Below are 26,792 nucleotides of genomic sequence, written 5' to 3'. Positions count from 1 at the left end.
AGTCTCATGGATTTTCCTGCCTGGGCTGGCTTTGAACCGTGATCCTCAGATCTCAGCCTCCTGAGGAGCTAGGATTACAGGCATGAGCCATTGCCACCTGGCTCCAATGAGACTTTTATGTCCAATTATCCACACACAAAAAAGCCAGAAGTGGAGCTGTGGTTCAAGTGGTAAAATGCCAGGCTTGAGTGAAAAAGCTAAGCAAGAACCCAAGGCCTGGGACTGGCAGAAAAAGAAAAATAGGAGAAGAGCCAGCAGTGTTATTTGATTAGACAGTGAAGGCTTCACTCACCTCTGACATCGGGCATCCTGTGGAGCTGAATCTGAGCCCAGTTCCAAGCAGAGCACACAGGCCATGAGAACAGAGCAGGGCATTCCATGTAGTTCTGCTGCCAACTTCCCAGGGAGAAACACAGGATGCTCACAGACTGCACAAGAACAGAGGCTATAGTGTTTGTATGATATCATCAGTTCTGAGAAACATCTCAACTTCAGGAAATTATGTATGATAAATTATGCATCTTTGATGCTATTAAATAGTATATTATTTTCCTTCCTTCCCTCTTTCTTTTTCTTTTCCTTCCTTCCTTCCTTTCTCTTTCTTTCTTTCTTTCTTTCTTTCTTTCTTTCTTTCTTTCTTTCTTTCTTTCTTTCTTTCTTTCTTTCTTTCTTTCTTTCTTTCTTTCTTTCTTTCTCTTTCTTTCCTGGGACTTGAACTCAGGGCCAGGGCACTGTTTCTGCACTTCGTGTGCTTAAGACCAGTGCTCTACCACTTGAGCCACAGCTCTACTTCTTGATTTTTTGGTGGTTAATTGGAGGTAAGACTTTCCTGTCTGGGCTGGCTTCAAACCTTGATTCTCAGATCTCAGCTTCCTAAGAGTTATGGACAGGTGGGAGCCACTGACAGCCAGCAAACTCTTCCTTCCTTCCTTCTTTTCCCTCCCTCCCTCATCTCCCTTCATTCCTTCTAGTGCTGGGGATCAAACCCCAACACAGAGCCCTTCTCATTCTAGCAAGCACTCTACCATTGAGGTACACTATATTCCCATAAGCCCTTTTGTTTGTTTTTTGCTGGAATACAGAAATTGAAGCTTACGAGGAAGACTAGTGGATGCTGGTGGCTCATGCCCATAATCCTAACTACTCAGGAGGCTGTGATCTGAGGATCATGGTTCAAAGCCAGCCAGGCAGGAAAGGCTGTAAGACTTATCTCCATTTAATTACCAAAAAGCCAGCAGTAGATCTGTGGCTCAAGTGGTAGAGTGCTAGCCTTGAGCAAAAAAAAAAAAGCTTAGGGACAGTACCCAGGCCCTGAGTTCAAGCCTCAGGACTAGCACCAAAAGAAGAAGAGAACTAAAGGAAATGAGAATAGAGATACAATGGCAAATAAAGGGAGAAGAGAAAAAAGTTGCTTGGTCAGGTGGGAGCGTTGCAGAGTGTCACTTGGTCACGATGCAGGGCGGTTACTAGGCAAAAGCTTTCTCACTGGGATCTCCCGAACTCTCTTCCCTGAATGGACCCCATTTTGTATTCTTCACAGTTCTCTCTCCCTGCAAAGAGGCAAGTGTGCGGTGCACAACTGCCTTACAATTACTGCATTGTTGATCTCTGTTTTGCTCTTAGAAAGGATGGAAGGCAAAGTGGCCTGGTGGAAAAGCACTCAGTACTCTGGGCGCAGAAAGCCAGGCACACACATCCTAGCCCTATGACCTCCTGCTTGGCACCGGGGCCACCTTCATCTGAATCATCACTGGAAAGTGGGGAGATAGGGGGGCATTGCTGGTCTCTGAACAGGCTTCCTTGCTGCAACACTGTAAAGATCAGAATTAGTTAGCTGGTGCCAGTGGCTCATGCCTGTAATCCTAGCTGCTCAGGAGGCTGAGATCTGAAGATCGAGGTTCCAAGCCAGCCCAGGCAAGAAAGTCGATGAGACTCTCATTTCCAATGAATCACCAGAAACGCAGAAGTGGTGCTGTGGCTCAAAGTGGTAGAGTGCTAGCCTTGAGGGAAAGCGCTCAGGGACAGTATCCAGGCCTTGAGTTCAAGCCCACAACTGACCAAAGAAAAATCAGATTTATTGACCTCCTAAATGGCCATTGCTTGACAACCAAAAGGGATATTACCTTTCAGTGTGCTGGTCCCGAAATCTCCCTAACAGGGGGTGCCGTGGGTGAATCTACGTAGACAAAACTTCCAACAGTCTTTCTGTGTCTTTATCAGTGGTGTGAAGGATCACTTTGGAAGCACTTGGTGCGAGGGACGAGCGCATGAACCAATATGGCGCTCCCCTTTCAAAAGGAGCTGGAGAAATACAAGAACATCGATGAAGATGAGCTCCTTGGCAAACTGTCAGAGGAGGAACTGAAACAGTTGGAAAATGTCCTTGATGACCTTGATCCTGAGGTGAGTGACGCGAAACCGGAGCAGAGTGACACAAATCCGTCGGCTCTGAGTGCGAATTCTGCATTCTTCCTTCCTTGGTCCTCAGTCATTTACTTTGACAAATTCATGGAGAAGTTTGCAAATGTGTTTCTTAGCCATCAGTTCCATGTGAATGAGAAATGGATTTTTCCCCCCATTGATTGAGGAAAAACATTAACTTAGGGAAAGAAAGGATTTCCAAAGTAATCTACTAACCTCAAATACATTTTTTTAACCTCAAATGCATTTGGGAAGGGGGCAGTACTGGGACTTGAACTCAGGACCTCTCACTCTTCCTTAGCATTGTCACTCAAGGCTGGGCATTCTTCCACTTGAACAATATCTCTACGTCTGCCATAATACAGAAAAAAACTTGAAATCTGTGACAATCATATGAAAATAGATTAGAATGACTATAAATCTAATATCAAATAGATTTAAATAGGGCTCTGAATTTCTTTTTCTTCTTGTTCTTGGCTGAGGGGTTTTGAACTCAAGGCCTACATGTGTCTCTGAGCTCTTTTTTTTGCTCAAGACTAGCACTCTACCTCTACCACTTTGAGCCACAGCTCTACTTCCTAAATTTCTTTATGAGTGGGTTTTTTTTTTTTTGTTGTTAGTCATGGGGCTTGAACTCTGGGTCTGGCGCTGTCCCTCGGCTCTTCAGCTCAAGCTTAGCTCTCTACCACTTGAGCCACAGCGCCACTTCCAGTTTTCTGAGTGGGTTATTGGAAATAAGAGTTTCATGGGCTTTCTTGCCCAGGCTGGCTTTGAACCATGATTTCAGATCTCAGCCTCCTGAGTACCTAGGATTGTAGGCATGAGCCACTGGCACCCGGCTCTTCATGAGTTCTTATAATAGCAAGCTAACTTATTATTTGTTTAGCCAGCACTGTCTTTAGCTCTGATGTTATTTTCTTTTTTCTGTTGTTCTTAAAAATCTTTTTTGAGCCGGGCGCTGGTGGCTCACGCCTGTAATCCTAGCTACTCAGGAGGCTGAGATCTGAGGATCGCGGTTCAAAGCCAGCCCGGGCAGGAGAGACCGTGAGACTCCTATCTCCAATAAACCACCAGAAAACCGGAAGTGGCGCTGTAGCTCAAGTGGTAGAGCGCTCGCCTTGAGCTGAAGAGCGGAGGGACAGCGCCCAAGCCCAGAGTTCAAGCCCCACGACCGACCAAAAAAAAAAAAAAAAAAAAATCTTTTTTGAGGAAGTGGTGCTGTAGCTCAAGTGGTAGAGCGCTCGCCTTGAGCTGAAGAGCTGAGGGACAGCGCCCAGGCCCAGAGTTCAAGCCCCACAACCGACAAAAAAAAAAAAAAATCTTTTTTGATTGTAGTAGGGTTTTGTGCTTGCTAGGCAGGTGCTTTACCACTTGAGCCATGCCTCCTGCCTTTGTGTTTGCTACCTTTTGTTTTTTTTTGTTTTTTGGGTCTGGTTGTGGGGCCTGAACTCTGGGCCGGGGTGCTGTCCCTCAGCTCTTCAGATCAAGGCTAGTGCTCTACCACTTGAGCCACAGCGCCACTTCCAGCTTTTTTTCTTTTTGGTTATGTGGTGCTGAGGAATCAAACCCAGGGCCTCATGCATGCAAGGCAAGCGCTCTACCACTGAGCCACCTTCCCAGCCCTGTGTTTGCTACCTTTTGAATAAAGTCTCACTTTTTTTAACCAGGGCCAGGCTGAACCATAGTCCTCCTATTTATAATTCTCATGTAGCTGGGATGAGAGGCACACACTAGCATACTCTTTTTGTGTGTATGTGCCATTCCTGGGGCTTGAACTCAGGTCCTGGGCTCTGTCCTGAGGTTTATTCACTGAATACTAGTGTTCTACCATTTGCACCATAGCTTCATTTCTGGTTTTTATTTTATTTTATTTTTTTTTTTATTTATTTGGGTCCAGTCGTGGGGTCTGAACTCTGGGCCTGGGCGCTGTCCCTCAGCTCTTCAGCTCAAGGCTAGCGCTCTACCACTTGAGCCACAGTGCCACTTCCGGCTTTTTTTTTCCCTCTGCTTATGTGGTGCTGAGGAATCGAACCCAGGGCCTCATGCATGCAAGGCAAGCACTCTACCACTGAGCTACCTTCTCAGCCCCAGCCCTTTTGCGTTAGTTAGTTTTCAAATAATGTTTGGCTTTCTTCCCTGAGTGATCAATGGATTGTGATCTTCCTACCTAAGCCTCTTGAGTAGCTGGTCCTGTGGTCTTGAACCAGCACAATGAGCTTGTTTTTGGAAATGGCGTCTTGCTGAGTTGTGTTTTTTTTTGTTTTTGTTTTTGTTTTTGCCAGTCATGGGGCCTGAACTCTGGGCCTGGGCGCTGTCCCTCAGCTCTTCGGCTCAAGGCTAGTGCTCTACCACTGGAGCCACAGCACCACTTCCGGCTTTTTCTGTTTATGTGGTGCTGAGGAATCGAACCCAGGGCCTCATGTTTGCAAGGCATGCACTCTACCGCAGAGCTACCTTCCCAGCCCTTTGTTTTTGTTTTTTGTGCTGGGGCTTGAACTCAGGGTCTACGTGCTGTTCCTTAGTGTTTTACTCAAGGTTAGTGCTCTACCACTTGAGCCACACCTCCACTTCTGGTTTTATGGTGATTAATTAGAGATAGGAGTCTCATGGACTTTTCTGCCTAGGCTGGCTTCCTTAGATCTCCTCCTGAGTAACTAGAATTACCATGCTAGTCTGGCAAAAAAAAAAAAAATTTTTTTGAGACTCCATCTTCAATTAACCAGCAAAAAAATTCTAGAGGCATGGTTCAAGTGGTAGAACACTAGCCATGAGTTAAGAAAGCTAGATTGCAAGGCCCTGAGTGCAAGCTCTGGTACTAGTGTGCATGTGCACAGACACACACACACACACACACACACACACATGGAAGTAACAGAGGGTCAATTCAACAGACATCCATCCTTTCTGCTCAACCTCTGTCTTGTCAGAGTGCAACACTTCCGGCTGGATTCCGACAGAAGGACCAGACACAGAAAGCAGCCACTGGTCCATTTGACCGGGAACACCTCCTCATGTACCTGGAGAAGGAGGCTTTGGAACAGAAAGACCGGGAAGACGTTGTGCCCTTCACTGGAGAAAAGAAAGGTCAGGAAAGCTAGTCTTACCATGTTGTGTTGGAGAGGGGTCCTGATCTGGAAGTTGGAACTGAGCTGATGAACTGGTTACCGTATCTTAACACATTATGGCTGAGTTAGGTGTTAGTTCCCACCTGTAATCCTGGCTACTTAGGAGGCTGAGATCTGAGGATCATGGTTCAAAGCCATCCCAGGCAGCAAAGTCCAGGAGTATCTTATTTCCAGTAAATCAGCAAAAATCCACAGCTCCACTTTCAGATTTTGGGGAGTTAATTGACCATAAGAATGTCTTTGGGGAGGGGATGAGGGGTGGGAGATGGGAAGGGGAAACAAAGGAGGAGGCAACAATGCTTGATAAGAAATATACTCATTATCTTGCCCATGTAATTGTAACCCCTCTATATGGTATTTTAAGAAAGAAAGAAAGAAAGGAAGGAAGGAAGGAAGAAAGAGAGAGAGAGAGAATGTCTTTGGCGCCTAAGCCCAGAGTTCAAGCTCCACAACCGACCCAAAACAAAAAGAATGTCTTTGGGAGCCGGGCACTGGTAGCTCACATCTGTAATCCTAGCTACTCAGGAGGCTGAGATCTGAGGATGGCAGTTGGAAGCTAGTCCAGGCAGAAAAGTCCCCATGAGACCCTTATCTCCAGTTAATCACTCAAAAACTAGAAGTGGTTCTGTGGATCAAGTGGTAGAGCGCTAGCCTTGAGCACAAAGAAGATCAGGTACAGCACCCAAGCCCTGAGTTCAAGTCCCACAAGAAAAAAAAAAAGATAGGATTAAAATATAATTATTAGCCGGGCACCAGTGGCTCACCCTGTAATCCTAGCTACTCAGAAGATTGAGGTCTCAGGATCTTGGCTCAAAGCCAGCCTGGGCAGGAAAGTCTGAGACTGTTATCTCCAAATAATCCAGTGCTCAGGCCCAGAGTTCAAGCCCCAGCACCAGTTAAAAAAAAAAAAAAAAAGAAAAGAGTCTCTTTGGTTTGTCTGCCCAGGCTGGCTTTGAACCTCGATCATCAGATCTCAGGCTCTTGAGTTGCTAGGATTACAAGCTAGAGCCTGCTGTACTGTGTACTTCCTGTAGGAGTACATAATATTTTGTTTTTCTTCTGATTCAAAGGGAGAGTCTTTATCCCCAAAGAAAAGCCTGTAGAAACTCATAAAGAAGAAAAAGTGACCTTGGACCCAGAACTAGAAGAAGCTCTGGCCAGCGCCTCTGACACTGAACTCTACGACCTGGCAGGTTAGTCTTCCCGCCGGCTCTGGGACCTCCATGCAGCTCCGGCTTCTAGCTTTGTCTGGTACAGACTCAGCTGCTGTGTAGCTGTGAGTCTTGACTTGGTGACTGAACCACTCTGAAACACTTCGCTGTAAAATGCTCACTTAGTGCCCATTCTCCAAAATGGCTACCGAGAGAAAATCAAGAAAAAATTATGGGAACCTGGAGGATAAAAAGACAGCCCTTTTGTTCCCCAAGAACTTTCAGATTAAATTGTTTTTTTTTTTTTTTTTTTTTTTGGTTGGTCATGGGGCTGAACTCTGGGCCTGGGCACTGTCCCTCAGCTCTTCAGCTCAAGGCTAGCACTCTACCACTTGAGCTACAGCGCCACTTCTGGCTTTTTCTGCTTATGTGGTGCTAAGGAATTGAACCCAGGGCCTCATGCATGCAAGGCAAGCACTTTACCACTGAGCTACCTTCCCAGCCCTTAGATTGGTTTTTATCCTTGTTTTTGGTTTTTTTTTGTTGTTGTTGTTGGTCGTGGGGCCCGAACTCTGGGCCTGGGTGCTGTCCCTCAGCTCTTTAGCTCAAGGCCAGCACTCTACCACTTGAGCCACAATGCCACTTCCAGTTTTCTGGTGGCTTATTAGAGATAAGAGTCTCACAGACTTTCCTGCCAGGGCTGGCTTTGAACCTCGATCCTCAGATCTCAGCCTCCTGAGTAGCTAGGATTACAGGTGTGAGCCACTGGCATCAGCTTTGTGTGTGTGTGTGTGTGTGTGCGTGTGTGCGTGTGCGCGCGTGTGCGTGTGCGCGCGTGTGCGTGTGCACACACGCATGCACATGCCAATATGGGGCTTGAACTCAGGGTCTAGGCACATTTTCATTCCTTCTGGGATGATGTCAGTGGTTAATTCCACATGTTTGAACATCCCTGGAGAATTGGCCGCACTGAGGTACCCCGGGAAGAGACACCTGGCAGATACAGAGTAGCTTAGCCCTGTTGTTTCTGTGGAGAGATAGATCCTTGGTTACTGCTACTCCCAAGGGTGGTCCGAGATTTCTATTGTGGTTGGCTGAAGGGAGAATGCAGGGCGGGACTTAAATTCCCAGGAAAATGCCTGAGGAGAGAAAAAAAGAAACACCCATCATTCCAAACAGGCTAGATCCTCAAATCCATGTAATCAAACAGAGAGATGATCCAACTGGACTTCTGATCTGTGGGTACTCAGCCTCTCTCCCATGTCTGGAGTTCCCCAAAAGTTCCAGAGGGGAACCTGGCTGCGGATGGAGTGACCTGCTCCAGAGTCAATCCTCCTAGAAAATTGGAAGAATCTCTGGAAGTAGTTGGCCAACAGCCACTGAGGATTAGACAGGAAGTGCCAGAGGCAGGCCTGTTCATCTCAGGGGGAATGGTAATTATTCTCTTAAGACAGAGAATCCCAGGCTAGCTTCTCTAAATGTGGTTTCCATCCAAGGCTAGCTCTTAGCCACAGTTGTGTAGAGATTAATTCAAGCATCCAGATTGGAGCCGGGTAATGGAGGCTAAATTCACAGGAAACATATAAAACAAAAGTTACAATTTAGGGTCAAATTAGGTGGCTTATGCCTCTATTCCCAGCCACTCAAGAGGTAGAGGAAGATCTTGATTTGACATCAGCCAGGGAAAACAATTAGTGAGATTCTATCTAAAACAAAAACCAAAAAACACACCACCACAACCACCGACAAAAACCAGTCCCAGTAACTCAGGAAACTGAGGCAATAGGATTGTGAATTTGAAGCCAGCCTGGACTACTGAATGAAACCCTGTCTCAAACAGTTGAGCTAGCATTATGAACATTAGTTTAGTTGGTACATGAACAGACTCAGGCATTTATTTAGTAAGTTTCCCAAGCTGTACCAAGTTAGTGTGTGACAATCAGGATTCAAATTCTAGCTGACTGCTCTATTTCTTTTTTTATTTTATTTTTGTTGGTCATGGGGCTTGAACTCGGGACCTGGGCGCTGTCTCTCAGCACTTCAGCTCAAGGCGAATGCTCTACCACCTGAGCCACAGCGTCACATCTGGTTTTCTAGTCGTTAATTGGAGATAGGAGTCTCACAGACTTTCCTTCCAGGCTGGCTTTGAACTGTGATCCTCAGATCTCAGCCTCCTGAGTAGTTAGGATTATAGGCATGATTCATTAGCATCCAACAATTCTATTAATTATTCCAGTTGTACCTGAGGTCTTATATATGCTAGGCAAGCACTCTACCACTGTTATATTCACAGCCCTTAGCTTTTTTGAGACAGAGACTTGCCATATAACCCAAGCTGACTTCAAATTCTCCTCCTCCTACCTCTACCTCTTGAGTGCTGGGATTACAGGCATAAACCACCATACCCATCTGGTTTTAACTCCTGTTCCTGCTAGCTCTCAGCCATTTGCCCTTTATTTCTGTGCTGCCTCCTTCCTTTTTAATATGTAGCTTACAGTAAAACTGATGGGGACTCAGAGTTTACTGCCTCTCACCTGGGATTTGCCTAGCAAATTGGTTTTAGCCTGCCCCAGTGTGATTTTTCTGTGTGCTATACTGCCCTCTAGTGCAAGTTCAATATAGTACAGGAGAGAAACAAGGTTAATTAACCTTGTGCTGCTAAGGTCACTTTTTCTGCCCCACCCTGGGATTCTGAACACCAGAAGGGAAACTCCTTGTTACATTGAGAGATGAAGAGGACCACAATCTATCTGTTTGTGCTGCTAATATAAATGGTGCACAAATTATTATATAGTAATCTCTATCAAGTTAAAATCCTGAGACTCCATCTCCTCTTAAAAGATGTGGAATGATTAGCTGGGCCCCAGTGGCTCATGCTTTGTAATTCCAGCCACTCAGGAAACTGAGGTCTGAAGATCACAGTTTCAAGCCAGCTAGGGAAGGAAAGTCTGTGAAGCTCTTACCTGCAATCAATCACCAAAAAACTGGAAGTGGAGGTGTGGTTCAACTAGCAGAGAACTAGCCTTGAGGGAAGAAGCTAAGGGACAGCACTCAGGCCCTGATTCAAGCCCTAATCCTAGAAATAAAAAAAGAATTATAAGGCCAAGAGCTGGTGGCTCACATGTATAATCCTCCCTACTCAGGTGACTGAATAAACATCCAGAGGATCACAGTTGAAGCCAGTCCAGGCAGACAAGTTGTAAGACTCCATCTCCGATGAACCATCAAAAATCAGGACTGGGGTCTGGCTTAAGTGGTAGAGCATCAGTCTAACAAGCTCAGCGCTGAGTTCAAACTTAGATGACTAATAATAATAACTTAAAATAATTCTAGAGCTGAGAGCTGGTGGCCTATGCCTGTAATCCTAGCTACTCAGGAGGCTGAGATCTGAGGATTGAGGTTCAAAGCCAGCCCAGGCAGAAAAGTCTATGAGACTCTTATCTCCAATAAACCGCCAGAAAACCAGAAGTGGTGCTGTGGCTGAAAGTGGTAGAGCGCTAGCCTTGAATTGAGAAGCTGAGGGACAGCGCCCAGGCCCAGAATTCAAGCCCCATGACTGACCAAAAAACAAAACAAAACAAAAGAAAAAAAGAGGGAGAATAATTCAAGTGTAAATTAAGATTGTAAATATGCTAATGAGTTTCTCTGAATGTAATGCTTCCTTCCACATTGTTGGTTTGGTTTTTAGCTGTCCTTGGAGTCCACAATTTGCTCAACAATCCAAAGTTTGATGAAGAAACAACCAACAGCAAAGGCGGCAAGGGGCCTGTGAGAAGTAAGTCCCGTGGGATGCAGGACCTCCAGGAGGAGAGGGGCCTGGTGACTGTTGGGGTTCAGAACAATGAAGCCAAAGTAGAGAAGCAGAAAATGGGGGGCTCAGTCTCAGGGCAGCTAGTGCCAGCCCATAGTTTTCCCAGAACACACTTTCTTAGTAGAATTGTTCTGTGAAAAGTGGGGGAAAAATTCAATAAAAACTGCTGCATAGGAGTGGAATGTCAGTGGCTCTCGCCTGTAATCCTAGCTACTCAGGAGGCTGAGATCTGAGGATCCCAGTTCAAAAGAAAAACCAGTGAGAGCACAGGGCCCTGAGTTCAAGCCCCAGTACAAAATAAAGAAAGAAATAAAGAAGACTTGTGTTCTAGATGTGGTCAAAGGTGAAAAAGTGAAGCCAATATTTGAAGAACCACCCAACCCCACGAATGTGGATGCCAGTCTGCAGCAGATCAAGGCCAATGACCCCAGCCTTCAAGAAGTCAACCTCAACAACATCAAGGTATGTTACTGGTGTCTGGCTCAGCCGAGCGTGAGGTCAGCTGACTGGTGTCTGCTTTCCCAGGAAATGGCAGTCTGTTGTAGTCACTGATTTGGAGACATGATATCCTTCTATAAAGAAGTGGGTCTCAAAGAAAATATTTGATTTTACTTTTTTGTCGATCTTGGGGCTTGAACTTAGGGCCTGGGTACCATCCCTGAGCTTCTTTTGCTCAAGGCTAGCACTCTACCACTTAAGCTACAGCACTACTTCTGGCTTTTTCTGTGTATGTGGTGCTGAGGAATCGAACCCAAGGCTTTGTGCAAGCTAGGCAAGCACTCTACCACTAAGCTGCATTCCCAGCCCCTGCATATAATTCTTTTTTTTTTTTTTTTTTCGTTCATGGGGCTTTAACTCTAGGCCTGGGCGCTGTCCCTCAGCTCTTCAGCTCAAGGCGAATACTTTACCATTTGAGCCACAGTGCCACTTCCAGCTTTTTCTGTTTATGTGGTGCTGAGGAATCGAACCCAGGGCCTCATGCATGCCAGGCAAGCATTCTACCACTGAGCTACCTTCCCAGCCCCCTGCATATAATTCTTAGAGATTGTGTCCAGTGCCCTTCTTGGACACTAGGTGGTGCTATTCGCACAGAGGAACATGACTTCAGCCACCTAAACATATACTGTAATTTTTTTTTTCCCAGTCATGGGGCTTGAACTCTGAGCCTGGGTGCTGTCCCTGAGCTCTTCAGCTTAAGGCTAGTGCTCTACCACTTGATCCACAACACCACTTCTGATGGTTTATTGGCGATAAGAGTCTCATGGACATTCCTGCCCGGGCTGGCTTTGAACTGTGATCTTCAGATCTCAGCCTCCTGAGTGGCTAGGATTACAGCTGTGAGCCATTGGCGCCTGGCTCTATATGGTATTTAAAAGTTGTGAAGGAACTTCCAGTGTAACTCATGGAAGGGCACTTGCTTAGTATATATATTTATTATATAATATTTCATTATGTAGTATATATAATATCTTGGATTTGATCAGAAAACCAAAACAATAATAAGTTGTTCTCTTTTTTTCTTTTCTGGGTAGCAATCCTGGGGCTTAAACTCAGGGCCTGGGTGTGTCCCTGAGTGTTCAAGGCTAGCGCCTTGTTCAAGCCAGAGCACCACTTCCGGCTTTTTAGTGGTTCATTAGAGATAAGAGTCTCACTGATTTTCCTGCCCACCCAGGCTTTGAACTCCAATCTCTGTTCTCAGCCTCTTACGTACCTAGGATAACAAGCATGAGCCTCAGGCAGCTGGCAAAAGTTGTATGTATGTAATGTTGGGATGGGTATGCTATCCAGTGGTAATCCACTATCCCTGTCTTCTGTATGTTAGAACATTCCGATTCCAACCCTGAAGGAATTCGCGAAGGCCCTGGAGACCAACAGTCACGTGAAAAAGTTTAGCCTGGCTGCCACTCGCAGCAACGACCCCGTGGCCATGGTGAGTCAAACATTTAGAAACGCAACATGAAGTGTCGGAATTCATCGGAGACTCTTTATATGTTATTTTCTCCATTGACAATCTAGATCTGTTCAACTTATTCTATTTGATGGTGTTCATATTGGGGCTTAAACTCAGGGCCTAAAGCATTGTCCTGGAGCTTTTCTTTTTTGTTGAGGGGGGGGGTCCGGTCATGGGGTCTGAACTCTGGGCCTGGGCGCTGTCCCTCAGCTCTTCAGCTCAAGGCTAGCGCTCTACACTTGAGCCACAGCACCACTTGTGGCTTTTTTCTTTTTGCTTATGTGGTGCTGAGGAATCAAACCCAGGCCCTCAGGCATGCAAGGCAAGCACTCTACCACTAAGCCACCTTCCCAGCCTCCTGGAGCTTTTTGTGTGTTGTTTTTGCTCAAAGCTGGTACTCTTATCACTTGAACCATAGTTCTACGTCCAGCTTTCTGGTGCTGAATTGGAGATAAGAGTCTCTCAGGCTCGTAACTACAATCCTTAGGTTTCAGCCTCCTGAGTAGCTAGGATTACAGGTGTGGGCTACTAACTCCCTGCCTTGATACCAGTTCCTGTGCTAGGAACTAGAATTTTTTTGTTTGTAACACTTTTCAGGTTACTTTGACTGTTTGGAAACATCTACAGTAACTCCTCTGCACTTCAATTTTTTTTTTTTTTCAGAGAATTGTGGTTTGCTGATAGAATCAAAGGAATGCTTATTGACCCAGAACCAGTTAACACATCTTACCGTAATTGCTCTCCTTCAGGGTTTGAAAAGAAAGCCTCTGGCCACATGGCTGGACAGATTGTGAAGGTCCAGCCCATATCTGGCTAAGCTGAGCCCAGACGGTTCCTGTGTCCTTGTCAGGAAAGAATGTTCCTATAGATTGAAAAATTGGTTCATTACAGGCATTAGAGATATGTGCATGGGAATTTAAAAATAGCCCTAAAGTCCAAGCTTCAGAAGACTTTTTCTCTCTAAAGTTCAAACCCAGAGGCAACAAGATGCTTCTAGAATTCTATTGAGCAGAGGCAAAGGGGTGTGGATGATATCACATCTTCCTCAGGAGATGACTAAGGCTTAGGGAAGTTGAGTAACTTAACTAAGAATGCACAGCGTAGGAGGCCAAGCCGGGATGGCAAATGTAAGCCAGCTGTAATGGCTGAGCCACCATACCCCATAGGCCACCAGATGCATAGTAGTTGAAGAATATGCGTGACACTTGTTCCCGTTGAGTGCCAAGAGACAGAAGAAAACCCCAAAGTGGAAAAAAAAAAAAAAAAAAAAGAACCATACTACCACATACCACAGTGCAACTTCTGGTTTTTTCTGTGGTTAATTGCAGACAAGAGTCTCACAGACTTTTCTACCCAAGTCAATTTTGAACCTCGATCCTCAGATCTCTGCCTCCCAAGTAGCTAGGATTACAGGCGTGAGCCACCAGCACCCAGCTCAGACTAACCATTTTTCAAAGTCTCAGTAGCTTCAAATTTCAGGTAGCTACCATCTGAATAGCCCAGAAAATTGTACTTTCTGTAGAGTACAGAAAACAAAAACTTTTCTCTTTAAAAATGTATTTCTACTCTTAATTATTTGCGAAACACTTAGGAAATCTTATCTCTGTTTTACTAACATTCTTATCCCTGGCACACAGAATAAATGTTCAAATATTGGCTGAGCAGAAGTGAACTTGGGGCCTAGAGCCCAGGGTTTTGTTCTGGATGAGAAAAGTATTTTCTCAAGTTTAAAAGAAATGAGCAAGGGGCTGGGAAGATGGCTCAGTGGTAGAGCACTTGCCTTGTATGCATGAGGCCCTGGGTTCGATTCCTCAGCACCACATAAGCAAAAAGAAAAAAGCCGGAAGTGGTGCTGTGGCTCAAGTGGTAGAGCGCTAGCCTTGAGCTGAAGAGCTGAGGGACAGAGCCCAGGCCCAGAGTTCAGGCCCCACGACCGGACCCCCCCCCAAAAAAAAAAAAAAAAAGAAATGAGCAAGATCTTCGCTGCCTGCCAATTTTTATTTTTTGTACAAAACTTGTTGCTATTACATTTTGTTGTTCTAAAACCCAAAGAAAATCCCAAAGTTTGATACATTCCTTTCTGGGGCTGGGATGCAGTTTAGTGATAGAGTGCTTGTATGGCCGATATAAGGCCCTGGTATTGATCCCTAGAATAATAAGAATAACACCACCAACAACAATAAGAATAATAATGCATTTAGATGGGTGCTGGTGGCTCACGCCTATAATCTTAGTTACTCAGGAGGCTCAGATCTAAAGATCATGATTCAAAGCCAGCCTGGGTAGGAAAGTCTGTGAGACTTTTAGCACCAGAAAATCAGATGTATTGCTGTGGCTCAAGTGGTAGAGCACTAGCCTTGAGGACAAAGAGGCTCAGCGACAGCACCTAGGCCCTGAGTTCAAGCCCTATGACTGTCAAACCATAATAACAATGCATTTATTTATTTACTTATATGGTTGGTTGGTTGTGGGATTTGAACTCTGGGCTTAGGTGCTGTCCCTGAGCTCTTCAGCTCAAGACAAGAGCTCTACCACTTGAGCCACAGCAGTCACTTCCAGTTTTCTGGTGCTTAATTGGAGATAAGGATCTCCCAGGGACTTTTCTGCCTAGGCTAACTTTGAACTATGATCTTCGGATCTCAGCCTGTTGAGTAGCTATGGTTATAGGCATGAGCCACCAGTACCTGCAGCAATCATTGTACTTTTTTTTTCTTTTTGTTGATCGTGGGGCTTGGACTCTGGGCTTGGGCCCTATCCCTCAGTTCTTCAGCTCAAGGCAAGTGCCCTACCGCTTAAGCCACAGGGCCACTTCCGGTTTTCTAGTGGTTTATTGGAGATAAGAGTCTGATTAGCTAGGATTACAGGCGTGAGCCACAGGTGCCTGGCTTCATTGTACTTTTAAGTTACCTTTTTTTCCTTGGAGAGGAGAGTAACCTAAGGAAGGTTTTGTGGTTTTTATTTACTTTGCTTTTCTTTCTTTCTTTCTTTCTTTCTTTTTGTTGTTGGTCCTGGGGCTTGAATTCAGGGTCTGGGTGCTGTCCCCTGAGCTCTTTTGCTCAAGGCTAGCATTCTAGCTCTTTAAGCCATAGTGCTACTTCTGGTTTCCTGGTGGTTAATTGGAGATAAGAGTTTCAGGGACTTTCCTACCCAGGCTAGCTTTGAACCATGATCCTCAGATCTCAGTCTCTTGAGAAGCTAGGATTATAGGTATGAGCCACCAGTGCCTAGCTAGGATGATTTTCTTTATATATAATTTTTAAAAATCTATTTATTTGGAGGTGTGAGGGGTTCACTGAATCAACCTTTAGATACCCTAATTCATGATTATGTTTTTTTATTTTTGCATGCTAAGGCTTTTGCAGATATGCTGAAAGTAAACAAGACCTTGAAAAGTCTAAACGTAGAGTCCAATTTTATCACGGGAACTGGGATCCTGGCCCTGGTGGATGCATTGAGGGAAAATGACACATTGACAGAGATCAAGATTGACAACCAGGTAAGGATGAGTAAGCGCGAGGGTACACAGGAAGTAGGGAACGCATATGTGCAGCTGGGTTGCTGGGCAAGGGGGGAGAGCAGGGATATTCATATTCAGAGCAGGCTGAAACACCAAGTTGTACTGTGATTCCTTATGCTGCTCTGGCTTTTCCTGAAATTTCTCACAACTTCCTTCATGACAACAAGGCATATTATCAGTTAAACAGTGCACAGTAGGTCAGTCTGAGACCTAATGACACACAACACACACGCTATGGTGACAGGCAAAGATGGTTCAACCACCATCATCTTTTCCTTTTAGTGTGCTTCTCAATCCAGTGCTCTCTCAGTCTTGCTTTTGCCTTTCTCTGGGACTCTGGCCAGAAGGAGAAAGCAGGGGGATACTTCTTGTCTGTGGTTGGAAACTGCTAGAATAGAAAGAATAGAAAGGGCAGACCCAAGCTTGTATATTCTGGTGCTGGTTGCTGAGAGCCTGTTGCAAAGAGCCAGGGTTCTAAATGATGATCTGGTTTAAAGTAGCAGGTCACAATCCAAGTGGGATCAAAATCTCCCCTGCCACCTCATTCCTTGGGTCTCCCACACCCAGCCAAAGCAGGGCCACAACTTTCTGTGGCACCCAGACCTCAAGCTGGGCAGGAAGAATCTGTGAGACTTTTACCTCCAATTAGCCACCAACAAGCCAGAAGTAGAGTTGTAACTTAAGTGGTAGAGTGAAAAAGCTAAGGGATATTATTCAGGCCCCAGGACCAGCACACACACACACACACACACACATACACACACATGCACACGCACACACATGCACGCACACACAAAGCCAAGCTCTGGTGGCTCGTGCCTGTAATTCTAGCTATTCAGGAGGATGAGATCTGAGGATTGTTAGGTTTTTAAAAAGAGGTTGGTGAGTAAGAACAGCACCAGCACGCACGTGGTATTCAGGTAAGGGGTAGGTTTATTCAGTAGACCTGCTTGGACCAGGCAAGGGTGGCACTCCACGTGGCTGGGAAAGGCCTGGGAATGAGAGAGAGCTGGGAAGAGAGGAGAGAGAGAAAAGAGCAGAGAGAGGGGTAAGAACAGTAGCACTCACGTGGTATTCAGGTAAGGGGTAGACCTGCTGGGACCAGGCAAGGTTGGCATTCCACGTGGCTGGGAAAGAGAGAGAGCAAGAGAGCAAGAAAAGAGCAGCAAGAGCTAGAAACGAACAGAGAGAGAAAAAAGGGGAGAGTCTGGGCCTGGGCTAGCCCTTATGTAGGGTATGGGTGGGGAAAGGTGTGGCCACATCAAATTCAGATGTGACCTCTTCCAGGTGTCCCAGTTGCCTAGGTAACGCAGGTATTGGGTGGAGACTTTGCTGCGAGGAGGGTGGAGTCTGCTCGCCATCCAGGTGCAGACCTTACAAGGATCTTGTTAAGAGCCAGCCTGAGCAGAAAAGTCCCTGGGAGACTCTTACCTCCAATTAACCACCAGAAAACCAGAATTGGTGCTGTGGCTCAAAGTGGTAGAATGCTCGCCTTGAGCAAAAAGACCTCAGGAACAACATCTTGTCCCTGAGTTCAAGCACCCGGACTAACAACAAAAGGAAAGTGAGTTTCCTTCCTGGTGTGTGAATTTGAAAGAAAATAATCTCTAAACTGTCTCAGGTTGGATGAAACCCTGAGGCCGCTATGTAAACTAAAGAGGCCTAATGTGTATTCCTTCCCCCCAAGGCCTGCACCACCCCAGCAGGCCCCAGTAACCACAGGCCACTGAGTCAGCCCCAGTCCCACTGAGCGTGAACTCTGTGATGTAGACTGAGGAAACCCCAGGGGGCTGCTAAAGAAATCTGATTTTTCCTTTTTTTTTTTTTTTTAAGTTTACTGATTCATTCATTCTTTTAAAAACCCAACATTTTGCCAGATGCCAGAAGCTTACACCTGTAATCTTAGCTACTCAGGAGGCTGAGATCTGAGGATCATGGTTTGAAGCCAGCCCAGGCAGGAAAGACCATGAGATTCTTTTTTTTTTTTTTTTTTTTTGGTCGGCCGTGGGGCTTGAATTCTGGGCCTGGGCACTGTCCCTCAGCTCTTCAGCTCAAGGCGAGCGCTCTACCACTTGAGCTACAGCGCCACTTCCGGTTTTCTGGTGGTTTATTGGAGATAGGAGTCTCACGGTCTCTCCTGCCCAGGCTGGCTTTGAACCGCGATCCTCAGATCTCAGCCTCCTGAGTAGCTAGGATTACAGGCGTGAGCCACCAGCGCCTGGCAACCATGAGATTCTTATTTCCAGCTAATCACAGAAAAAGCCAGAAGTGACACTATGGCTCAACTGGTAGAGCACTAGCCTTGAGCAAAAAGGAGCTCAGGGATAGCACTAAAGCCCGGAGTTCAAGCCCCAAGCACAGCAAAAAAAAATTTTTTTTTAATCCAATTTTTAAGAAATTTTTGGATGCCCCCAAATCTGTCTGTCTGTCTACCTATCTAAATCAGGTGCTGGTAACACACTCCTGTAATTCTAGCTTCTCAGGAGGCTGAGATCTGAGGGTTACAGTTCAAAGCCAGCCTTGTCAGGGAAGTCTTTGAAACTCTTATTTCCAATTAACTATGAAGAATCTGGATGTGGTGCTGTGGCTCAAGTGGTAGAGCGCTAGCCTAGCTCAGGGACAGCACCCACCCCCTGAGTTCAAGCCCGGGGACCAGCACAGACACACACACACAAAAGACCCAGACTGAGAAAGATATATGTCTTGTGTCACATGACTTCCTCTTCCCACACTCTCTTTTTTGGGGCGTGGTTCTAGGTTTTTTTGTTTCGTTGTTTGGTTTTTTGTGGGTCCTGGGGCCTGAACTCTGAGCCTGGGCGCTGTCCCTCAGCTCTTCAGCTCAAGGCAACCACTCTACCACTTGAGTGCCACTTCCATTTTTTTCTGCTTATGTGGTGTGGAGGAATGGAACCCAGGGCCTCATGCATGCCAGGCAAGCACTCTACCACTGAGCCACCTTCCCAGCCCAGTACTAGGTTTTTGTTTTTGTCTTTATGTTGATACTAGGACTTGAACTGTAGGCCTGGGCATTCTCCCTTAGGATTTTCCTCTCAAGGTTGGTACTTCCTTAGACTCTGTCAAAAGAAAAGGACCCATTGGTTGATGATCTTTAATTACTTTGCATATAATTTCCAAAATAGGAAATTTGCCAGTTGAATTGATTACTATAAGACAGTTTCATCATTTAAAAGCATCCTATATCTGGACATGATGGGCCTCTAATCCCAGCTCTTCAGAAAGCAGAGATTAGAAAGATCACTTCAAGTCCAGCCTGGGCAAAAAGTTAGCAAGACTCCATCTCCACAAACAAGACAGGCCTCCATAGTGGTTCAGGTGTGTAATCTCAACTACTTGGGAAAGTGTTAAGTAAGAAGATCAAGGTCTCAGGACAGCTTGGGCAAAATCTTGAGACCCTACCTGAAAAAGGTCAGGGGGCATAGCTCAAATAGTAAAGTGTCTGCCTAGAAAATGCAAGGCCGGGGGCTGGGAAGGTGGCTCAGTGGTAGAGTGCTTGCCTTGCATGCCTGAGGCCCTGGGTTCGATTCCCCAGCACCACATAAGCAAAAAGAAAAAAGCCAGAAGTGACACTATGGCTCAAGTGGTAGAGTACTAGCCTTGAGCTGAAGAGCTGAGGGACAGCGCCCAGGCCCAGAGTTCAGGCCCCATGACCGGACCCAAAAAATAAAAAAAAAAAAGAAAATGCAAGGCCCTGTGTTCAAACCTCAGTTTTGATCAGAGAAAGAGGAAAAAAAAAAAGACCCTGTGTTTAAACTCTTTTTTGATACTGGGATGACTTAGAAACACCACATATTAACGATACCTTAACGCCACTTCTGGAATCAGTTTTTTCTTCACAAATGATCTGCTTAGCGTAGGACCAGCAGATTCAGCTCTCTGTTTGGATTTTGCCTCTAGTTAAGGAGCAGGACATAAATGACTATCTAGGAGACCATAGCTCCCGTGGCTTTGTCTCTTTTAGTTTGAGATTTTTATTTATCTTATTTTATTGCCTCTTGGCATGTTAGTCACAATAGATAGGCTCTCTGCTACACATGTAACGCTTTTCCTCTTTCTTCCGGGTGGTCCTTCCACCTGCCACCAGAGACAGCAGCTGGGGACCGCTGTGGAGATGGAGATGGCTCAGATGCTGGAGGAGAATTCCCGGATCCTTAAGTTCGGATACCAGTTCACCAAGCAGGGGCCCCGGACAAGGGTGGCAGCTGCCATCACCAAGAATAACGACTTGGGTAATGGAACCCTGACAGGCGCCGGTGGCAATGGGGAGAGCATGTGGCCTATTCACTTTTCTCCTTCAGATACATCGCAGATAGCATGCTGTCTCCAAGCCCTTCATCAAAGACACCTTATCTTTCACTCATGGGAGTTTTTGTGTTCCAAATAGTCATTAAGAGTTCCACTTAGCAGCCTGGCACCAAGTGGTTCATGCTTGTAATCCTAGCTACTTGGGAGGCTGAGATCTGAGGATCATCCTTCAAAACCAGCCCTGGTGGCTCACGCCTGTAATCCTAGCTGCTGAGGAGGCTGAGATCTGAGGATCACAGTTCAAAGCCAGCCCCGGCAGAAAAGTCTGTGAGACTCTTGATTTTTTTTTTTTTTTTGGCCAGTCCTGGGGCTTGAACTCAGGGCCTGGGCACTGTCCCTGAGCCTCTCTACCACTTGAGCCACAGCACCATTCTGACTTTATCTGTGTATGTGGTGCTGAGGATTTGAACCCAGGGCTTTGTGCATGCTGGGCAAGCACTCTACCACTGAGCCACATTCCCAGCCTGTGAGACTCTTATCTGTAATAAACCACTAGAAAACCCGAATTGGCACTGTGGCTCAAGTGGTAGAGTGCTCGCCTTGAGCTGAAGAGCTCAGAGATAGCACCCAAGTCCAGAGTTCAAGCCCCATGACTGACAAAAAAAAAACCAAAACAGCCCGGGCAGGAAAGTCTCTGAAACTCTTTATTTCTAACTGGTCAAAAGCCCAAAGTGGAGGTTGTGGCTCAAATGGTAGAGCACCAACCTTGAACAAAAAGCTAAGGGACAGCACCTAGGTTCTGGTTTCAAACCCCAGTACCGGCACCAAAAAAAAAAATTAAATAACTTGTATGTTTTTGTGAGATTTGGTTTTGTGTGTCTGGAATTTCAACCTTTTTCTGTTTCTCACCTAGTTCGTAAGAAGAGAGTTGAAGCAGACCGAAGGTAAACGTCTGTGAGAAGATGGAACTTTTCACCATGCAGCTGGTGACAAGTGGAACCAAACTCTTCTCTCCATGGGACCATTTGATCAAAGGTCACTCATTTCCGTTAACCATACAACTAATCATTTAATTGCTACTCTTTCTGACCATAACTTATTGATATGGGATTCTTAGATGCATACAAGTGTTTTTCTCGCTTGTCTGTACCTCTAGCAATTTGTACGAGGTGACGGGTGCAGATCGTGGACAGTGGTGACCCTGAAACATGACTTAAGCCACTGTCCCACACGATTCTCTTTGCTTTGTCTCATGCACACTTTTTTAAACATTGAAAGGGATTTAGTGTCCACTATGTGCTTGTAACTGTGATTCTGGTAGGGGCCTATCTCTGTTTACATGCCTGAGTTAGGCTAAATATTCACAAAGTGTTCTGCTTACTGCATAAGAAGTTAGTATTGCCAATCTTCCCATTCGAGGAGAAAAATGTGACCCATTTAGCACAACTCCTCCCTCAGATGCCCACTTAATTGAAGATGAAAGTTATTACTGTCATAAATAAGACAACTTGATGACTCTTGAAATCCAGGCCACTGGTGGCTGACACCTGTCATTGTGATTACTCAGGAGGCTGAGATCTTTGGATCCTAGTTTAAAGTCAGTCTAGGCAGAAAAGCCCAAGAGACTCTTTATTTCCAGTTAACCAGCAAAAAACCCTGAAGTGGGAGATATGGCTCAAGTAGTATAGTGCCAGGCTTGAGGAGAAAAAGCTAAGCAAGAGTAAAGTTACTGAGTTCAAACCCCAGTACTGGCACCCAACACAAAACGTTATGACACATGCACTATTAGCCTATGTTTATTAACCCACAAATTTACTTTCAAGCCAGATCCATAAATAGCAAAATGAATTCTTGTATCTACCATGACTGACTCCTTAACCTAAATTAAATCTTTTATATGACTCTAATGGATAATTCTTTACAAAGCTATATAAAGTTATTCAGACATGATAGGAAAGTGTCAAATTAGTAAGAGAGAATTTTACAACTGTACATTCCTAAATCAAATGATAACAATTGCACTTTAACCAAGGTTGTTTAGCACACAAGGTTGCATTAGTCCGAAAGCTTTAAAAGCACGTATTTTTGCTGTGTGTGATATAGAAAAAGATTACAGGGTGAAATGTAAACATTCAGATTCATTATACAGATTTCTGTCCTCATGACACGATCCATCCCGGCATTGGAAAACATAGGGAAAAAATATAAATGATCACTTAGTGCTGGTTGTTCATGCCTGTAATCTTAGCTACTCAGGAGGTTGAGATCTGAAGATCATAGCTCAAAGCTAATCAAGGCAGGAAAGTCTGTGAGACTCTTATCTCCAATTAACCATCAAAAAGCCAGAAGTGGAGCTGTGGCTCAAGTGGTAGAGTGAAGGCTCTTTGAGCAAAAACGCTCAGGGATAGCACCCAGGCCCTGAGTTCAAACCTCAGGATCAGGGGGAAGAAAAAAAATATATAATATATATTTATATATTATATATATTTCACCACTGAGACAAAGCCCATGGAAATCCAACTAAGATGATGATGGTAATCTTTTTAATGTTACGGTGTGACGGTGTGATGAGACATTAAATCAACAGGTGATAGAAGCAGCATTTTTCACATGACAGTTGTCACAGGTCACAATTTGTTAGCTTGCCAGGTGCCTGGATTTTGATGAGGTTGTATGTCATTTCCCAAGGGTTCCCCCCCACCCCCGCCCTCCCTTTCTTTCTCCCTTTCTTTTCCTTTCTCTTCAGCTCATCCTTTAATTTTTTTCTGTTTTTTTTTTCCCCCTGAGCTTTATAAAAATGACATCTCTTGTGCCAATGACATTCAGAGCTAAAGAAACTGCTGAACCTAGCAGAGGTAGGCCCCAATTGGTCAGTAACTGGCAGTTCTCCAGCTACTTGTTAGAAGCAAAACAAGCTAATGGAGGGGCTGGGAAGGTGGCTCAGTGGTAGAGCGCTTGCCTTGCATGCCTGAGGCCCTGGGTTCAATTCCCCAGCACCACATAAGCAAAAAGAAAAAAGCCGGAAGTGGAGCTATGGCTCAAGTGGTAGAGTGCTAGCCTTCTGCTGAATAGCTGAAAGACAGCACTCAGGCTCAGAGTTCAAGCCCCACAACCAGCAGAAAAAAAAAGCTAGAAGTAAAGATATGGCTCAAATGGTAGAACACCAATCTTGAGCAAAACAAGCCCAAGTAAGTGTGCAAGGCCATGAGTTAAAGTCCCAATCCCAGGAAAGAAAAAAAAAGATTGTTTGCAACCAATGGGTGGATTGTATACATTTTAAATGTATGTATTTTAAAAATATACACCTTTTGGTTACCCTTGGGAGAACCATTTCTCCTGAGTATCTTTCCTTCTCTGTCTTTGAATTTGTCATGGTCCTTCTTGTCTTTATCTCTAAGAAAATCTTGACTCTGGAAAATATTCTCTACAGAATATTCTCTACAATTCCGTAGCGTGGGGCTTAAACAATTAATGACAAATCCTAGCAAAAAAAAAAAATTCAAGAAACAAATCAAATTTGGATCTTACCCGTTGCTTTTCTCCAAGCAATTGTTGATAGTATTTAAAGCAAAATAATAGGACACTTATCAAAAAATATAGCACTGTTCATAGCTTATAAAATGGTTGGGTCATGTATAATAGAGTCTGTGGGAGTAAATATTTATTACTAATCAGTTTGTCATATTATTATTTGTATTTTAAGTAGCTTGAAAGGTGACATTTACACATTGAAGTTAACTATTAGAAGATAAATATAGGTTGATCACTTATTTACTCTAAGACTTCGTGTGTGTGTGTGTGTGTGTGTGTGTGTGTGTGTGTGTGTGTGTGTGTGTGTGTGTGTGTGTGTGTTAATTCTGGGGTCAGAGCCTAGACACTGTCCTTGAGAGTCTTTTGCTCAAGGTTTCTAAGACTTCATCTTTTATGTGTCCTAAGTGTGCAAGTAAAAGTTCTTTTCATAGGCATGCCCAGGAGGCTCACACCTGTAATCCTGGATAATCAAGGTGCTGAGATCTGAAGATTACCGTTTGAAGCTATCCTGGAGAAGGAAAGTTTGTGAGACTCTCATCTCTAGTTAACTACCAAAAAGCCTGAAGTAGACCTGTGGCTCAAGAGGTAGAGCTTCAGGCTGGGTGTTGGTGGCTTATGCCTGTAATCCTAGCTACTCAGGAGGCTGAGATCTGAGGATCACAGTTCAAAGCCAGATAGGGCAAGGAAAGCCTGTGGGACTCTTTATCTCCAATAATCCACCAGAAAACCAGAAGTGGTGCTGTGGCTCAAGTGATAGAGTACTCACCTTGAGCTGAAGAGCTCAGGGACAGTACCCAGGCCCAGAGTTCAAGCCCCATGACCAAAAAAGAAAAAAGATAAAGCTTCAACCTTGAGCAAAAAAAACCACACAAGAACACAAGGCCCTCGAGGTTAAGTTCCAACATTGCACGCACGCGCGCGTGCACACACACACACACACACACACACACACACATCCTCTTTTATGGTTATAATTAATCCTTTACTACCCATCATGATGAAACATAATGTATATAAAATATTTTTATATGTCTGTGCTTTGCCAGATATCATTTGGTAATACGTGGATGACTGATTGAAGGGAGATAATGTGCCCTGGGTTCCTCTCCCTTCCCATTTTAAAGTGGTATAGTCTAGCTTCAGTAGATGAGAGCATTCCTATCACCTATGCCTGTCACAGCCTGTGTGGAGGATGACTCTTAGATCGATTTTTACAGTCTAGAACTCATCATTGGTCCAGCACTCCATCTCCTCACTTACCTAGTATATGGTGCAATTTGCTTACCCTGTCAGCATAAATAAGCCCACTGCCTTCATCTTTGGAGATCTGATGTAAATATATGTGTGTGTGTGTGTGTGTGTGTGTGTGTGTGTGTGTGTGTGTGTGTGTGTGTGTGTGTGTGTTTTGTCAGATATCTGAGCAGATATTTGGCTACATCTGGACAACTGATTGAAGGGAGATGCTGTCTCCCAAATTCTACTTTCCTTTTCCCCCCAATCTCTGTAGAGTCACTGTAGATCCAAGTTAAGTGCAAACTTCCTCCCTGGGATTGTATGTTTACATCACCCCCTTTCACAGCAATATGGAGAATGACTCATAGGAAATAAATAGAAATCATTTAGTTTTACACCAGATCTTCCCAGCTGCCTAATAATGTGTATAGTATCCCGTCTTTCTCAGCGTGATTGAGTCTGCCCTTTCCTTCTGTCTTGGTAGGCACATTGTATATAAATATTTTTGTACATAAAAGATCACCAAATACTATGCTGAGGTATTTGGCTACATCTGGACCACTATTGAAGGCAGATACTCTCTTCCAACCTCGCTTCCCTGCTCCGCTTCTCAGGGTTGTGATGGGCCTAGATGGAACAGAATCACAAGCCTAGAGGAGCCAATACAGCCTGCCATCTCAGCCCACAGCTCATCTTCTAGGCAAAGCTCATCTCCATGTACAAACTCACAAGTCATGCCAGTGCCTGAACCAGTTTCTCTCACAGGAGATCAGCACAGCACCAGAACAGCTACTTCTCTTGCTCCTAGTGGGGACACCAGCACTGGGGACGCCACTGTCCTCTGAATAGCTACCATGGGAGCATTGTGCAGTTCTCTGAACTTAAGCCGGGTGTGAAACATCAATGTGTATGCACAGTATGAGAGTTCTTGGCATTGGGTGTCTGTGGCTCATGCCTGTAATCTTAGCTACTCAAGAACTTGAGTTCTGAGGATCTCAGTTTGAAGTAGTCCAGGCAGGAAAATCTGTGAGACTCTTAACTCCAACTAGCTACCAAAATGCTGGAAGTGGAGCTGCGGCTCAAGTGGTAGTGGTAGAGTATTAGACATGAGCAAAAGAGCTCAGGGACAGCTCACAGGCCCTGAGTTCAACTTCCATTTCGGGCAGAGGTCAATGGGCGGGGGTGCGGGGGGAGGGGGGGCGGAGGTGCGGGGGGGAGGGGGTGCAGAGGTGGTTTGAGAAGGTGGAGGAGAGTAAGAGCTAAGACTTACAAACATGGTTGAACAGTCAGATGAGTGGAGGAGATTCAAAGTTTTAAACAGGCATGGGTTCTAGGGTTCTGATCTAGGAAGTATACAGGTCTCAAGTTACACTATTGTAGACTTGGGAGAGATTGAAGGAGGGGGCTGAGGAGATAGAAAAGAGTAATCTGTTAACCAGAACTTTCGGTACCTTCCATGGTAGTCATTCTGAACACATTGGCTCAGCTAGTTGGTATGGTGGAAAGGTACAGACCTGGAGAGTGAATCCTAATTCCATCACCACCACTTAGCAGGTGTATGATCCTGGGCAATTCATTTAATTGCCTGACAATTATAGACTATATAGGGGGAAGAGCCCTGGGTTTGGAGTAGGCAACACTAACCGCTGGGCTCCATCCTATCTTAGCTGGGTAACTTTGGGCAAGCCACCTGCACTGGCAAGTCTCTAATTACCCAGCTAGAAAATGAGAACAGTATCTTCACTAACTACCTCACAGAGTTGTGGTAAGAAGCTATAATCCTCGGATT

General features: G+C 45.1%; 1 protein-coding gene across 2 annotated transcripts in view; it reads left to right on the top strand.

The window, feature by feature from the left end:
• Tmod2 (tropomodulin 2) overlaps nucleotides 1-26,179 on the top strand; it is a 30,521-nt gene extending 4,342 nt beyond the window's left edge. For both annotated transcript variants that reach the window (XM_069995406.1, XM_069995405.1), the window contains exons 2-10: nucleotides 2,221-2,403; nucleotides 5,349-5,505; nucleotides 6,617-6,739; nucleotides 10,386-10,472; nucleotides 10,840-10,970; nucleotides 12,331-12,438; nucleotides 15,812-15,955; nucleotides 20,079-20,223; nucleotides 21,153-26,179. In XM_069995406.1, coding sequence (XP_069851507.1) covers nucleotides 2,278-2,403; nucleotides 5,349-5,505; nucleotides 6,617-6,739; nucleotides 10,386-10,472; nucleotides 10,840-10,970; nucleotides 12,331-12,438; nucleotides 15,812-15,955; nucleotides 20,079-20,223; nucleotides 21,153-21,187 — 1,056 coding nt within the window. In that variant the 5' untranslated portion in view covers nucleotides 2,221-2,277 and the 3' untranslated portion in view covers nucleotides 21,188-26,179. The remainder of the gene's footprint in view (nucleotides 1-2,220; nucleotides 2,404-5,348; nucleotides 5,506-6,616; nucleotides 6,740-10,385; nucleotides 10,473-10,839; nucleotides 10,971-12,330; nucleotides 12,439-15,811; nucleotides 15,956-20,078; nucleotides 20,224-21,152) is intronic.
• Nucleotides 26,180-26,792: the final 613 nt, after the last annotated feature.

Source organism: Dipodomys merriami, unplaced genomic scaffold (assembly GCF_024711535.1).
Source record: "Dipodomys merriami isolate MVZ:Mamm:240054 unplaced genomic scaffold, mDipMer1.0.p SCAF_48, whole genome shotgun sequence".
Classification (NCBI taxonomy): Eukaryota; Metazoa; Chordata; class Mammalia; order Rodentia; family Heteromyidae; genus Dipodomys; species Dipodomys merriami.
The sequence above is the reverse complement of the archived record's forward strand: the minus strand, read 5'-3'. Positions and strand labels throughout refer to the sequence as shown.